This window comes from Cannabis sativa, chromosome X (assembly GCF_029168945.1).
Source record: "Cannabis sativa cultivar Pink pepper isolate KNU-18-1 chromosome X, ASM2916894v1, whole genome shotgun sequence".
In the NCBI taxonomy this organism is placed as follows: Eukaryota; Viridiplantae; Streptophyta; class Magnoliopsida; order Rosales; family Cannabaceae; genus Cannabis; species Cannabis sativa.
Genome location: NC_083610.1, coordinates 44,500,764 through 44,516,348, shown reverse-complemented (window position 1 = coordinate 44,516,348; position 15,585 = coordinate 44,500,764). Strand labels below are relative to the sequence as shown.

Sequence of the window (15,585 nt, the reverse complement as noted above, 5' to 3'; positions counted from 1 at the left end):
TCCCACTCTCTTGTCACTCTCTTTATTTGCTGTTGAATGGTTGTTTTCTCGGTGGGTGTTGGTGGAAAACCGAAGCACAACTCAATATCACTCAAGAATCTTACACCATTATAATGGGTAAGTTGTATTTTAAGCATTTTGTTTGACTTTATGTAGTTTAAAATTGTTATATGTGTGTTTTTTGTTGGAACTGCTGTTTTTTGGTCTGAAATTGTTGAGATCTGGCAGATCTGGTTTTCAGTCGATTTCTGGGTTTTCCAGTGTTATCGATGATATGTCGATGATATGTCGATGGTTTGTCGATGATTACAAAGGAAAGGTCAGTGACGACCATTATCGACGTTATGTCGACATGTTGTCGACATCATGCAACCAACATGGTATTAACTATTTGTCGACATTTTGTCGACATTTTTGTCGACAGAATGTCGACAACAAGCATTTTTCTTTTTTTTTAGAAGTTGTCGATATTTTGTCGACATGATGTCGACAAAATATCGATGCAATGGAAAAAAACCGTGAATAAAACATAAACATAACATAACATTAACATAAAATAAAGTTCATTAAAAATAACATAAAAAAACATAAAAAAAAACAGAAAATAAAAGTTCATAAAAAAAAAAAAACAAACATTAAATAAAACTCACCACAAGCCATAACATAAGACATTATTTTTTTTTAAATTCTTTGGCTTGTGGGTGAGCCTTGCAATACTTGCATAATGTTCCATGCTTCACCGGTTTACCGTTAAAGATGCCTAGTTTGCAACGACGGCATCCTTCGGGGAACCCTGGTGGTGGAGCCGGCCATACACCAGTTTTGCAAAATTCTCTTTCAAGTTGCATGAACCTGAACTCGTTACGATTTCGTTCTCTTTCGAAAGCTCGATCGGCGTCCAAAACTTTCTGCATTGCAGGAGTAATTATGCCAACATCAGGCTCCTGCTTCAGCTCTTCAGGAGTTAGGATGGGGAATTTGCCGTTCTTTCTTGGGGCCATATTTAGAACTTAAGAGAATAAGAGAAATTTTTAAGAGTAAGAGATAGGTAGAAGACAAGAGCACTTATGAATAAGATTTCCCTTTGCTTTTATAGAGCAGTAAACATGTTGGGAATGTATGAAAATTTAATGGTCATTTAATGCGTAACTGTACAGGGAAAACGCATGAAATGGTGTATTTGTCGACTGAATGTCGATACTATGTCGACATCATGTCGACAACATGCCAATTTAGTGTCACTGCTAACACATTTGTCGACTTCATGTCGATATGTTGTCGATAGGACACGTGTCTGACATGCAACGTTTCAGTTGGGAAGGGTTGTTGGGAACGTAGGTAAAATTTATTAACATTAAATGTGCAACCATTTTTAATTATCGATTGAATGTCGATGGTATGTCGATATTATGTCGATGACGAGCATGGTTGGTGTTGTTGTCGACTGTATGTCGATAATATGTCGACACAATGTCGACAATCAGTGCCCTAATTTCTGATGTTGTGCTTCTCGACATTATGTCTATTGATATCGATGGGATGTCGATTTTTATTTTTTTTTTGGTGTTTTTTCCTTTACTCACCTTGTTTTTTTGGTTTGCAATTGCAGGAGACAAAGTGTTCCTTGTTGTATCGTACGATGGTGTTTGGTTATGTGAGAATTATAATTGGATCTACAAAGCAAATAGCAGCTTGACGTTGACAGTTACAACCGAGACAACCCTACAAGAACTGCGACAAATTTTATATGAAGAGTTGGAAGTTGATCCGGTAGCGTATGATTTAAAGTTGGAGATTTGTTCCTTGTACATGAAGGGAAAAATGGTTGCGCCAGAGGTTATTAAGAGAGAACGCCAACTGAGAACGTTTTTAGAGATGAGGGCAACAATGTCAAATACAGAGTTTATGCCATTATTCGTGACCAAGGTGAGAAAAGTTGGGAATTCGGAGCCTACGCCGCCTACTAATCCTCTCCCTCGGAGTGTGGTAGGGTCTTGCGTTCCCGAAACAGATGTTGGGATTGGTGTGAATGAGGAGGTTCCAGCCAATTTAGAGGTTCCGACCAATTTTGATGTTCCGACCAATGTAGGGCAAGAACAAGAAGCGACAGGATTTCATCAGTTTGAAGAGTTCGATACACCCTTCTACAATAACGATCCTATTGTAGATTTGAATATGGACGATGAGCATGATTTAGCAGTCGATGAACCCGTAGCGGGACCATTGTTGAGGTTAGAGTGTGTACCGAGTAACCAAGGTACACAGCGAGAACGACAACCTCGTAGTGAAAATCGCACTACACCCGGAACTAGCGGTAGTCGACTGTGCGGGCGAAGAACATGCTCGTCATGCAACGTTCTCAACGTTCTCCTCTTTTGAAGTTTGTACCAAGTTCAAAGCTCCCATGTGGACAAAGGAAGATATAATGGAAAATCATGAGCTAACTACTTGTTTACAAAGTAAGGAAGCAAGGGTGATAGAGCTTGGTAATTTTTATGAAAACAAGGAAGAACTGAGACAAGTTGTGGGTAGGTTTGCCCTTAATAACAATTTCGAGTGGATGGTGAAGAAGTCATCCCCTGATGTGTTGTACGTTACATGCAAGGCTCCGCATTGTAAATGGAGATTGAGGGGGAGGAAGAAGATGCATTCGACAACTTTGAGGTCACCGTATTTCACAATGAACACACATGTAACTTGAATGCGAGACGTTCGCATCACCGTCAAGCAGCACCATGGGTAGTTGGCCACCTTATTAAGGGGAAGTACACCCAAGACGGAACTAAGTACAAGGCTAAAGACATACAGAGGGACATGTTTGACAACTACGGTATCAGTATGAGTTATGTGAAGGCGTGGAGGTGCAGGGAGATGGGACTTACGTATGCTAGGGGTACGCCTGAGTTTTCATACATGAAGCTTCCTGGGTACTTGTACATGCTGGAACAGAAGAATCCAGGTACCATTACTGACTTGTACTTAGAGGATGAGCGGTTCAAGTACTGTTTTATATCACTCGGTGCATGTAGAAGGGGCTTTTCTTTTTGTCGTCCTGTTTTGAGTATCGATGGCACCTTCTTGAAGACGAAGTACGGCGGTATAATGTTAGTTGCTGTGGCATACGATGCGAACAACCAATTGTTGCCGGTTGCTTATGGTATCGTTGACAGTGAGAATAACGACTCCTGGACGTATTTCTTACAGAAGTTGAGGGTAGCAATTGGCGTGGTTGAGAACTTAGTGTTTGTGTCAGATAGGCATCAAAGCATTGATCATGCCGTTGAACTCGTTTTTCCCGGCGTCCACTGTGCATGCTATCACCACATTGTTATGAACGTGAACGCCAAATTCAAGACTGATGCTTTTCACAACCAAATATATAATGTTGCTTACGCATGGTCGAAGACTGAATGCGATAGAGAGTTCGAGAAGCTTAGAAAGATGAATCCGGCCATTGCTGCATATGTGGAGAGTATAGGGTTTGAGAAGTGGGCTCACCCTTATTGTTTGGGCGATAGATACAACATCATGACGAGCAACGCTGCTGAAAGCTTCAATAGTGTCACAGAAGAGTTCAGGAAATATCCAATAACTACTTTGGTTGAATTTATCAGGTTCACACTCCAATCGTGGTTCGCTGATCGCCTCGAAAATGCTGACAAATGTGCCACCCCTTTGGCCACGCTCTTCGAAAAAAACTTGGCAAAAATTCATGAAAATGCAAGGTACAGGCGCGTCCAACGAAATGGAGCCAATTTGTATAACGTTGGTAGGGGACCTAACGGTGAAAGAGGTGGTGATGTGAATCTAGTTGAAAGAACATGCACCTGCGGCGTGTTGACGTTATTGAAACTCCCTTGCCTTCATGCATGTGCCGCGGCATTGAAAACGAACACAAGTGTGTACACGCTTTGCTCACCTTATTATTCAAAAGAAACGTGGAGGAAGATTTACGATGATACCATCAATCTCGCTGGTGACGAGGATGATTGGGTTCTCCCAGAACACATCAAGAATATGAAAGTTGGGGTACCTGTGGAAAAGAAGCCTGTAGGTCGTCCAAGAAAAAGCAACGCTGGAAGAAGACGGGAGAACCGTTTCCCGTCTGGTGATAAAAAAGGTTCTGTACCACGAAACTGCAGCCGCTGTGGCAGTTCAGGCCACAACAGAGCAACATGCAAAGCCCGCATCTGAGGCGTCTTGTACGTATTCGTTGGGAAATTTGATATATTGTAATGATGCATATTTTGTCATAGTTATTTTTGTTGAGGTTGAATATTTTTCAAATATTTTAATTATTTTTAGGTTTAATAGTTATTTTTGTTGAATAATGTTGATATTTTATATTTGAAACCACGTATAATTATCAAAATTTGAACGAAAAGAAAATCTATATATACATAACTGTAATGTTAATTACACAAAATATACAATGTCCCAATAATTACACATATAATCAGCCGACATTTTGGTAAAATAAATCGACACACCACCGTTGACGAAACATGGCTATCCGGTCTGGCGTCACATCGGTCAATCCACGCTGCATCATGAGATGCTCCACATACTCAATGCAATACACGCCACAATCACCACTAAATGCAAAATAAAATGTAAAGTCAGTCTAACGTAAAACATATTTTAATACTATAGTACTTTTTTATCGCTATGTACCTGGTTGCTGACTTCGGAACTAAGTCGTGAGTGGCTCGAGTCGCGTGCATTTTTGGAAGCACCGTGATGTCACAGTTAGCTAACGCCATGATCTGGTTGTTATGTGGAAATTCCCCGGTTGCAAGGAGTAGCGAGGGCAGCAGTTCTGCCCAAACCTTCATGATGGGTTCCAAGGCGGTCCAATGACAGACGCTGGAATCACAGTCGTAGACATTAATTTTCCACAGCTCTATGTCGACTTCAACTGTGACCCAGTGCCTTGCCGTGGGAAGGTTCAGAACGAAGTAAATAAACTCGTTACCCCTCCATCTCTCAAAGACTTGGGACTGTAATTACAGCGAACAACGAAACAATTAACAAACCATAACAATCTTCCCAAACAATTAACATTTAAAATCTTACTAAAACAATACCTTATGAGCCCCTGTGCAGTAGTCCAGGATATAATCCTCCCATTTAAAGTTTTTCCTCGGACCCTTGTGGCTCGTCCATGCACTGCTGATCATGGCGGTCACGAATGTGGAGAGAATGATACCCTTCTGAGGAAATGTCAGTGGATAGTCGGTGCGTCGCCTCCTCAGCATATGCATTGCTGCATCTATATGCTGCATATAAAGGGAAATGTCAGTTAGACAAAAAAATATATTAATTGCACATAAAGTTGAAAAGTGAAGTAATATTATAAAATACTTTACTTACGTCATCTGTAAGTCATTCCCTTGGTGTGAGCATTATCCAAAAGAATCCTGGACCGTAATCACCACTTCTCAAATCCCGAAGTCGGTGGTTCGGAATGAGTCCAACACACCACTTTCGGAAAGTGGTTAACAATTTCTCATCCGGTGGCTCCAGGGGATCAAAAGTCGAAGATGGCCTATGTCTCCTCTTCATCTCCGTATAGTCACCGACCCATACAGGAGGCTTTCTCTTCCTCTTCCGACTCTTAACCACTGCAGGTTGTGCCTCTATGGACAGAATCTCACCCTGCGACTCGGTGTCATGTACATGGATAAGAGGTTGTGCCTCGATCGGAGTCGCTGGAGCTCCCTCATAAGGATCATAATCGTCGGGGAAGACCTCATCCTCTTCTACTGGGGGTGAAGCAGCTGGTGGTGGGGTAGATGGATCTGCTGGGGCCTCCGGTGCTGAAGCTGTCGTTGGCGGACGATTCAACATGGCCAATATGTGTCTGAGCTGCTCCATAATTACGTTCTGACCACCCTTCAGCTCTACATGGCTGGTCTCGTATGCCTTCTTCAGCTCGACATGAGCAGCATACAGACCCTGAGTGTCACCCTCGATCCTATCCAACCGAGCCACTAAATCAGTGTACTCGGCACCCCGAACGCCTGATGAAGATGGTGCACTGGGCTGAGGTTCTGAACCAGTGGCCTGAAAAAATATATATCAAAAAAATACGGTAAGCATACGATAATTCCACAATGTAACAAATATCACAAAACAAAAATAATAAAAAATAAAGACATAAAAAAAAGTTCCAAAAATTGGTACCTGAGTGTCTCTTTCCTGAGTGTCTGGGACCTGAGTCTCTGGTACCTGACTACCTGCCTCAGCCTCTGTGTCATCCACAACATCATCAACCAGGTTCTCCACACCATCGTAAGATATTGTCCTCACAAATGCCTCCTCCTCTGTCCGTGGAAGTAGCCCCTTCACCACTTCCAGATTCTGTTTATGGTTTAAAAAATATCAAAATAAAACCATTTAGCATTTATTACAAGCATTTATGTTAAATAATTATTCAGAACATAAGTGAAAATCATACCCGTCTAGAAAATAATGCGCTGACGTCTTTCTTCCCAATATCGCCTTTGCTCGTCCAGCTAAGCATCCTGGGGAACCGAATCCCGTGGTTCGTGCCATACCTCTTGCCAACCTCCAAAATGGCCTCGTACGCCCAATATTGGACTGCAGGTGCGAAGCCATATGCTGTGTATTTGCACTCGTGCTGAACATCCGAACTCAGCTTCTTCTCGTAGTTGGCCTTCTGTTTCAACATGTCTTTCTGAAGCGAGTGCATGAGTCTGGCGAATGAGTGCTTCCCCCAAGGAATCCGGAAGAAGAACTCGAGGTCTTCCACATATCTAAGTATGTGAGGCGTGATCAGCGCGTTGGCCTCGCGGCCCAGAAGCACTGACTCCACAAACAAGCACAAGCCGAGCTTGTACAAGTCTTCCGGGTTCTGGCAGTTTGTGAACTGAAGTTGGAGTGCTTCTGTCTTCACACTATCAGACCGGTTGAAATATTTGTTGATCAATCGGTCTGACCCCGAGCGCGCGACCTGCGCAGCCTTCTCCTCTTCTGTTGGCCCCGAGGAGAAGTCCAAACCCGTAATGAGTGCAAACTCCAGCACCCCGAATCGGACCTCCTTCCGACCAACATAAAACCTCATCCTCAACTCCTCCTGAGCATCCACTTTCATTTTGTGGAGCATCAGCTGGTGAAATAACACCGAGGAGAATGTCAGTGGTACGGCATTCCAGAAGCTCCCGAAACGGCTTTCCTTCGCCGTGTTATTAAGGTTGAACTCCTCAAACCGAGCTTTAATTTTTGCAAAAATTCCAGTGCCCCTATATGTGACGCGGCCAGTGAAATGCTCGGGTGCTGGAATAATGAGTCTGGGAGCCATCTGAAAAAACAAAAAATAAATCAATATAACTGCCACAAAAATTAAAAAATAGTCGACATAACATCGACATCATGTCGATATTCTGTCGACATTATCAAACAGTAAGTAAACAAAAAATTTGGTCGACAAACAGTCGACATACTGTCGGCATGTTGTCGACATTATCACAGAAACAGTAAAAATTAACTTTGTGGACAACATATCGACAATCTGTCGACATCCTGTCGACATGTTGTCGACATTATGACAAAAACAGTAACAAAATAACTTTGTGGACAGCATATCGACAAACTGTCGACATCCTGTCGACATACAAATATATTTGCAGAAAACAACAATCGTCGACATAATATCGACATCATGTCGACATGCCATCGACATTATCAAACATATATCAACTACATAACAATAGTCGACAAGATATCGACATAAGGTAGATATGCTATCGACATTATAGACCTCCACTTTTATTCCAAATAAGGTCGACATCCTATCGACATACCAATGATATCCTATCGACATACACTAACAACACAGACTCAAACACTTTCAATCTTGTCGACATTATATCGATAACCTATCGACAAGTCATCGACAACTTGTTTGAACAATAAAACACTACTGATTAACATGCAGAAAAACAAGCACAAGTTCGTATACACATCCTAAAACAATCTAATCAGAATAACATACACAAATTCCCATCCAATTCTATGAAAATTCTATTTTTTAATAAGAAAAAAACTTACCTTTGACTGTTCGTGGTTTTGGGGACGACCTCTGTTCTGGTTTTGGTGGCTACGACCTCTGAAAATTGGTTGGGTTCCAATGTCGGCCGTGGGTGTGGGTGGGTTGGGTTACAATGTCGAGAGCAATAGGCAGAGAAAGAGAGAAAGAGAGAACGAGAATAGTGTGAACTGCGTGAGGGTTGGGTCAGGGTCAGGGTCGTGGGTGGCCGGACTGGGGTCGTGGTCGTGGACTGCGTTGTTGGGTCGTTGGGTCGTTGGGTCGTCGTCGTGGAGTAACGTTCGAAAGAAGTAAACGACAGAGAGAGAACGAGAGAGGGAAAGAGAGGGAATAGCAAACGACAGAGAGAGAAAGAGAGAGTGAAAGAGGGAAAGACGGAAAGAGAGAGAAAGAATAGGAAAATTAAATTTGAGGGGTATTTTGGGTACAAATGAGTAATAGTGGAATTAATTTGTATAAATTAGTGGAGGGTATATATTTTGAAATGAGGTATTTTATTAGGGTCAATTAATGAAATTTCCCTTTTCAATTCAGTATTTGACTAAGTAGTAAGTATATCTTTTTAATTAATAAAGTGACTTATTATTTCTTTTTTTAAAAAAAAAAATGACTTATTATTTTTATTATTTAATTGATTAATCAAATTATCAAAATCATATCATGGACTTTGTAAGTGCTGTATGGTGACAAAATCAAAATGAAATATAATTAAAATACTTAAATTGACCAAATAAACATGCTAGGATTTCCTTTTTTTGGGAGCCGACATGCAACTTCTTGACTCAAAACTTGGTGGTTTTGGTCATCTGTTAGTTTCTGCAGAGTGGGTTGGTCAGGCTTCGGCGGGGTCTGGCAAGGGTGGAAACTTAGTTTCCATTACGCAAGCATCCTTAAGTTGTCATCGCATAAATTCGTTCTACTGATGTTTTCTTGATTTAAATTAATGAAGGAAGCCTTTAATCTTATTTTGTATACACATGATGTTTTCAATTTCTTGATTGTATTATAAAGCTAAGCACAACATCATGTTATGTACTATTTCTACACTACTTAAATTAGGCCATTTATTTGATAATATTTAACCAATCATAATTTTTTAAATGAAAAAAAAAAGTTTTTTTTTTAAAAAAAAAACAACAACACTATAATTGAGCAGTAACCACACTGACTAAAATGAATCAATATATTACATCCCTCTCTCTTCCACGTCAGATTAATTTTAAATTTTGACTAATTAAGATTTTTACTCCTCGAACTTTGACATGTATCAAATCATGCCTCTGAACTTTTAATGTTGTTAAAAATATCTCTTGAAATATTGAGATTGTTGGATTTAAGAATTTTTGTTCAATTTTAGTAAAAAAAATCTAACATGGATGAAAGTTCAGGGGACATGATTTAGTACATGTACGTGGGGCATGATTTGGTAGATATCAAAGTCTGGAGAGCATGGTTTGGTACATAAACAATCACTAAAATAGCAAAATTGAATGAAATTAGACAAAAAAAAAAATTAAATCTAACAATCTTAATAGTTTAGGGGGAATTTTTGACGGTCATAAAAGTTCAGGAGACATTATTTGATACATGTTAAAGTTTAGATTTGATACATGTTAAAATTTAGGGGACAAAAATTCTAATTAGCCTTAAAATTTTTCTGAAAGACATTTTGAGGGCAACGCCCATTAAAGTTGCCCTTAGTGAGCCACCACAATCAACTATCACCCCCAGCAGGCACCACCGCATGCAGGCGCATAATAGCATTCGACAGCCTTTTCTCAGATGTCTTTTTACATTTATAATGATGGTACAAAAGCATTTTTAAACCATTTAATTTTTTATTTTTCCAATTCATAATCCTTGTAAATACCTAAAAATCACTCCAATGCAGAAAGTACAAGAATATTTCAAATCAATTTTCTAAACCCAGCCACAAAAAATCCAAACTGATCTGAAATAAGTTTAGTAGCTTCCATTAACAGTTATAATGGTACTATATGAATGAAAAGACAAAGCAGCAAATCCCATAATAACAAAATAAAGGCCTTTTTATGATTATTTATTTACTTTCTACACAAATACAGCCTAGTTATTCAATGCATAATTTAGTTATAGAGGTGCTTAAAGCTTGGCAATAGCAGATACTGGCAAGTTGGATCTTGCTGGGAGCTTGAGATCCTCCCATTCTTCATCGTCCACCTTCGAGAAGTATTGATTAACCATACCATCACTGATGAGCTCAAGCTTGGAAGGCTTCCACTGAACAAAAAAAAACACCAAGACAATAATAAACCATTCTCTTTGAAGGCAACTATGTTGAAAATATGAAAAGTTAAAACCAAGTATACCTTGGGATTTTTATCCTTGTCTAACAACAGAGCTCTGCAACCCTGCATAATAATTACAGGTTAATATAACTGGTGGGGGACCAGTCTTGTCTTTGTAAAATTAGCCTTTATGAAATTTTTTATTAACAAAATAATCTTATATGGTTGCGGAAACGTTCATAAATTATATTGTGCGATCATAAACGACCATTATGAATGACCATATTGTTAGTTTGGCAAATTTCACGTGACAAGTGACCTCCTTTCTCTTTTTCAAAAAAAAAAAAAAAAAAATCATCTATGAGAAAGAATCAAGGGCATTAATGAAAAGAAGAAAAACCTCTGCAAAATCTTTGCTGACTTCTCCTTTCATCACATGACAAACCATTCTAAATTCACGTACAAGACATTGACCAACACCCTGAAGTCTTCCTTCTCTAATCTGGAAAAGAGAAATTGAGATTAAAACCAAAATCATAGCACACTTGGAAAGATACAGTAAATAAAACAAGCCAAAACAAAGCATGCAGCATTGGTATACCGATCTCAAAGAAATTTTCAAACTCATTGGGGATGCCTTTCTTAATGTTTGAATGGTTGCAGAGATCCAATCATCTGGTTTTTTCATTACCTCCCTCTCCTTTAATACAAGCAGAGGACCACCATCAGATAAACTAAATTAAAAATCCTATCAAGCATCAACTCCAAGTGAAATAAATCAGTATTGCCAATACAGGAAAAAAAAATCAAGGGCTACACTTTTAACTCTTTTACTACATTAACTTACAAGGGCAGATAAAATATCTTCCACTGTTCTTTGAGAGAAGCACTTATCAATAACATCTCGCCTGTATCAAAACAACTACCATCATGAGAATACAAAACATATCAGTAGTCGTTTGAAGAAGCGAAACTTAATTATCTTGAAAAGTGATTTTGTTTGGTAAAGGGATTTAGGAAGCACAAGCAACAGTTACTGATTTATCCTTAAAGATTAAAGAAGTGTAGTAGGAAGAAAACGTGGAAGTAAAGAATCCAAAAGTTCATTGTCAAAAAAAAAAAAAAAAAAAAAAGAATCCAAGATCATCCCTTGGGATTAGTTCATTCTCTTGGTTAGACGTTATTCCATTTATTGCCCCTCTTTCGCTTGGTGAAAGAGATCCTGACAAAGTCCTTGCATATTAGTACGAAAGGGAGACTTTAATTGGATCAATGATTCTTTACCTGGTGAGTTGAAAATGTGATTGAAACATGAGCTTTTGAAACTCGGTTTATCACAACAACAAGAAGAGGGTATTGCCTACACCTTTTCAAGCCAAGGCTAGAGAACTATTGGATGGGATTGAATAGGATATTTTTTTGGTAGAAATGATTTTAAGATCGAAGGACATAGACAATAGATTTCACTCTCCAACTTATTATACCTTCAAATTGGACAGATTTTAGGGAACAAGTGAAGAATCAAATCATAGAACAGTCTTGTAGAAAAAATCTCTCATTTCTTCAACTAGGGAAAAACTATTCGTCTCCTCTTCTCTTGCATCACCTCAGTAGTAGGATATATGGCGATGCTTATAATGATCACGATCTGGTATCAAATTTATGGTGTTTTAAACAAACCAATTTAATAGTAATACAAGGAAGATCACAATCATGGCGATGCTTCTATTTTCTTATGTATGTGTGTGTGGTGGGAATATGTGGAACCAGCATAGATTCTTTTCTTATATATAAACATATATAGAGAAGGATGAAAGAAAACTCAAAAATTGCACTCTCTTTTACGCTCTCCTTTATCGATGAATGACATGTGTATATTATTCAATTATTTTATATTTTAAAATATTAATAATCATTAGTACACATATCATTCATTGATTTGAGTGAATGTGATATAGAGTGCATTCAACATTTCTCTATATATTTATATTTTGTGTGTGTAAATAGAAAGAGAGTGAACTGTTATAATGTAAATACTAACCGGAGATAAGCACTTTTCTCTTTTAGATGAGGCTGCTGTGAGTATTTACCAATAACTTCTGAAATGATGACTGGATCACTTGAATCCACCTTGTATAGGTCTTCTTCTAACAAGGATAGTCTCTATCCATTAATAAGAAAGGCAAAGCAAACATTAAATCACATAAGCATTCTGTTCAATCGTTTGTTTTTAGTTAAATATTTTATTTATACATTATCCACAAAGCACAGAGAGAAGCAAAATTTCCCCTTAAACCCTATTATGTCATAACTTAATTTAGCAACAGAGATTATTTATGACAAACTTAGGCAGAAACTGAAATTAAAAAAAAAAAAAGAAACTATAGAAAGTAGCATACTGTTGATGGGACAAAGTGAGTTGCAAGACCACAAGCAAGCATTTCCGCACCATCCAATCTAGAACCAGTTAAACCACAATATTCTCCTGCGAAGTATTTACATAACATTATGGATACAAAATACTAAAATAAGAATGCATGCTGAAAAATGATGTAGTTTAGATTAACAGGATTGGAATTAGTTGTACAAATCAACATAGAAGAATAACGAAGGAAGACAGAAGATACAAAAACTCAAAGAGGGAAAAGGGTTAAATGCCACTGCATACAGTTATTCAAGCATAATACATAATTCAACAAATACAATATTCCCTTAACATACTTGAAGGCCTTGGGTTCACATTTACTGTACCACATAAAAGAAATCATTACAGAAGGAAAATGATTAGCTAAAAGATATCGAGCAAAATTTATGTAAATCAAGGATATCTGCCATTACCAAGGAATCCAGGAAGTCTTGACAAGAAGTAAGAGGCACCCACGTCTGGAAAGAGTCCCAAAGCTGTTTCTGGCATAGCAAATACCTACAAGGGTAAGTTCTGAAGTGTGTGAAGTCGACACTAAAATACTCATAAACCTTTGAATTTCTGAATACAACTGTTTCTTTTCTTCCCTTCACTTATTAATTATGCAGTGAAAATGGAAAAGCAAATCCCAATAACAAATAAAAAAAAAAGCAAAGACTGTTTGAAAAGTTGTTTCAAAGAATCATATAGCTCAATGTGTTTCTTTAAACCTACAAGCCAAAAAGCTTAGAAATAGTATTAAAATAAAGGCATCAGCTTCCCACCACGCAAAAAGTTCTCATATTATTCACCAAATTTAGATCCCTCACTTTGAAGATATTTATATCTACATTATCATTTAAAAATTTTACATGGTGTCTAAGAAAATTCCAGCTAGTGACATACAGGAAAGGATAGGATGCAGAACAAATAAATGTGTGAGACTGAGACATACCGAAGTTTCAGTTGCAACTCGAAATCTACCATGTATTGAAGCTCCAGCTCCACCTCCCATGACAATTCCATTGAGAATTGAAACCTTAAATTTAAATGGTAAGGAAATAACTTGATCAAATATATTTACAAAGGAAATAATGGCTATAGGCTTATGATAAGATTCTACTTCAACTGAAAACTCACTAACCTGTGGTTTACTGTACGTTGCTATCAAGTAATTTAAGGTAAACTCCTTTCGAAAAAATTCTGCACCTAATTTCCACTTACCTATATTGTACAAGAGGAAACAACAGAATGTCAGTTGCAGATTATTTTAAGACCAAAGTAAAAGGTTTAGGAATTTTTTAGCGTTCCATTCACTCAACAATGGGATCAGTTTAGTACTAATCACATTGGTTGCGACTAATGAAACAACTAACATCTTCCGAGCGAAAAATAGCTTAAATAAGAAAAGTAACCTAATCAACCTAGGCTACCTTTTTGCTTTAAGGTATGAAAGTAAAAGACACCTCAAGTTGTCCAGAATTAAACATCAATAATGGGGATTCAAAATCAGCAAAACATATAGGAAAAGTGGAATGTATACCTTCATTAAGATCACGAACCACAGCAGCAACATCTCCACCAGCACAAAAGGCTCTTCCTTTCCCCTTAAAACATAGGGAGGAAATCTCAATTTTCAATTTGACCTATTGATTGTATTCCTCTATTCTTTCCTCAAGGAAAGTTAAAGATAAGATACAATGATTTATGCATCAGAAGCAAATTACCTTGACAACCACGAATTTGACATTAGAATCCTCCTCATAAGCACGGAAAAGTTCCAACAACCGAGAAATCTACAAAAAGCAAACAGAGGAACTGAATATATTATATTGTTTGGATTCTTGTTCCATAGATGTTGAATATAGCATGCTAGTTAATTAGTCACTCATTCTCATCACATGTATGAAAATCACAAACTAATAATAACAAACAAACAAATTGAAGAGGATGCACACACATGAAAAAGGGTAGAATCTTTTGATCTTACACCATGTTTGAAACTATTCAAAAGAACTCAACTTATTCAAACTTGGTTTTAATGATGCAGTTGGATATGTTTTACTCTAATTCTCGAGAACAAAACTTTACATCAAAATTATGAATTCCATAGTCCATTCATGAAATTCGTTTATGGTATACATACCATTTGAAAAGAAAGGGCATTGAGCTGCCTAGGCCTATTCAATACCAGAGTCCTCACATATTGCTTCTCCTCCACCAAAACCTATGGTATCATCATCAAAAACAGCGTTAAAGAGCATCAACTGAAAACCAAACTCAATTAACAAGATTTCAGGCAATTTCATTTCAGAGAATTCAGACCTGGTCTTCTTCGGAACCCATTACAGACTGAGCCCTCCTCCTTCTACAAATACAATCGGAGTTAAGAACCGGTGATATCAAATGGTAATTTGGTTAAACTTAATCTGTGTACAAAAGCAACGTACCTAACCTCTGTTAACAAAAATTTACGAGAGAGAGCGTAGATGTACAGTAAAGTGTGAGAATTTAGGGCAACAAATGGGAGGAGAGAGCTCCGGGGACTATGGCGGTGGGTGGCTCAGAGCTCACACCTTTGATTGATTGTTAGATGAACATTGCATGTGCTCTCACGTGACTATATTTTGGATTTGCTAATTAGGATTTTTAAATTCTAATTTTTACATGTATAAAATTATACTTTTTATATGTATTTTCAGATTATTAAATTTAAAAATTTTTATCTAATTTTATTAATAGAAGTCTAATATATATATATATATATATATATAAAAATTTAGAGATACGAATCAATACATGTGAAAATTCGAAAGACAAGAACACGATTTAATATATAAACA

General features: G+C 37.8%; 3 protein-coding genes across 4 annotated transcripts in view; 1 reads left to right on the top strand and 2 right to left on the bottom strand.

The window, feature by feature from the left end:
• Nucleotides 1–2,379, top strand: part of LOC133032197 (uncharacterized) — a 2,630-nt gene extending 251 nt beyond the window's left edge. Inside the window, exons 1-2 of the mRNA XM_061106068.1 lie at nucleotides 1–117; nucleotides 1,610–2,379. The exon at nucleotides 1–117 is cut by the window's left edge and continues 251 nt beyond it. Coding sequence (XP_060962051.1) covers nucleotides 114–117; nucleotides 1,610–2,379 — 774 coding nt within the window. The 5' untranslated portion in view covers nucleotides 1–113. The remainder of the gene's footprint in view (nucleotides 118–1,609) is intronic.
• A 1,993-nt stretch (nucleotides 2,380–4,372) lies between these two features.
• On the bottom strand, nucleotides 4,373–8,535 carry LOC115710438 (uncharacterized). The gene is made up of 7 exons (XM_061105565.1): nucleotides 8,074–8,535; nucleotides 6,461–7,324; nucleotides 6,187–6,363; nucleotides 5,374–6,066; nucleotides 5,088–5,279; nucleotides 4,675–5,000; nucleotides 4,373–4,595 (listed from the first exon to the last, which is right to left on the bottom strand). Exons 2-4 carry the CDS (start codon nucleotides 7,322–7,324, stop codon nucleotides 5,386–5,388), a joined length of 1,722 nt encoding a protein of 573 aa, XP_060961548.1. The 5' UTR covers nucleotides 8,074–8,535; the 3' UTR covers nucleotides 4,373–4,595; nucleotides 4,675–5,000; nucleotides 5,088–5,279; nucleotides 5,374–5,385.
• Nucleotides 8,536–9,966: 1,431 nt separating this feature from the next.
• Nucleotides 9,967–15,393, bottom strand: LOC115708896 (3-hydroxyisobutyryl-CoA hydrolase 1). 2 transcript variants are annotated; one of them, XM_030636938.2, is made up of 15 exons: nucleotides 15,198–15,393; nucleotides 15,068–15,110; nucleotides 14,889–14,969; nucleotides 14,470–14,538; nucleotides 14,286–14,349; nucleotides 13,887–13,966; nucleotides 13,698–13,781; nucleotides 13,177–13,261; nucleotides 12,738–12,823; nucleotides 12,380–12,501; nucleotides 11,186–11,246; nucleotides 10,940–11,038; nucleotides 10,739–10,840; nucleotides 10,420–10,461; nucleotides 9,967–10,330 (listed from the first exon to the last, which is right to left on the bottom strand). In XM_030636938.2, exons 2-15 carry the CDS (start codon nucleotides 15,086–15,088, stop codon nucleotides 10,193–10,195), a joined length of 1,134 nt encoding a protein of 377 aa, XP_030492798.2. In that variant the 5' UTR covers nucleotides 15,089–15,110; nucleotides 15,198–15,393; the 3' UTR covers nucleotides 9,967–10,192. The 2 variants fall into 2 exon arrangements, with proteins under 2 accessions (XP_030492798.2, XP_030492783.2); XM_030636923.2 differs by having other exon boundaries at nucleotides 15,193–15,354.
• Between the last annotated feature and the right edge of the window lie 192 nt (nucleotides 15,394–15,585).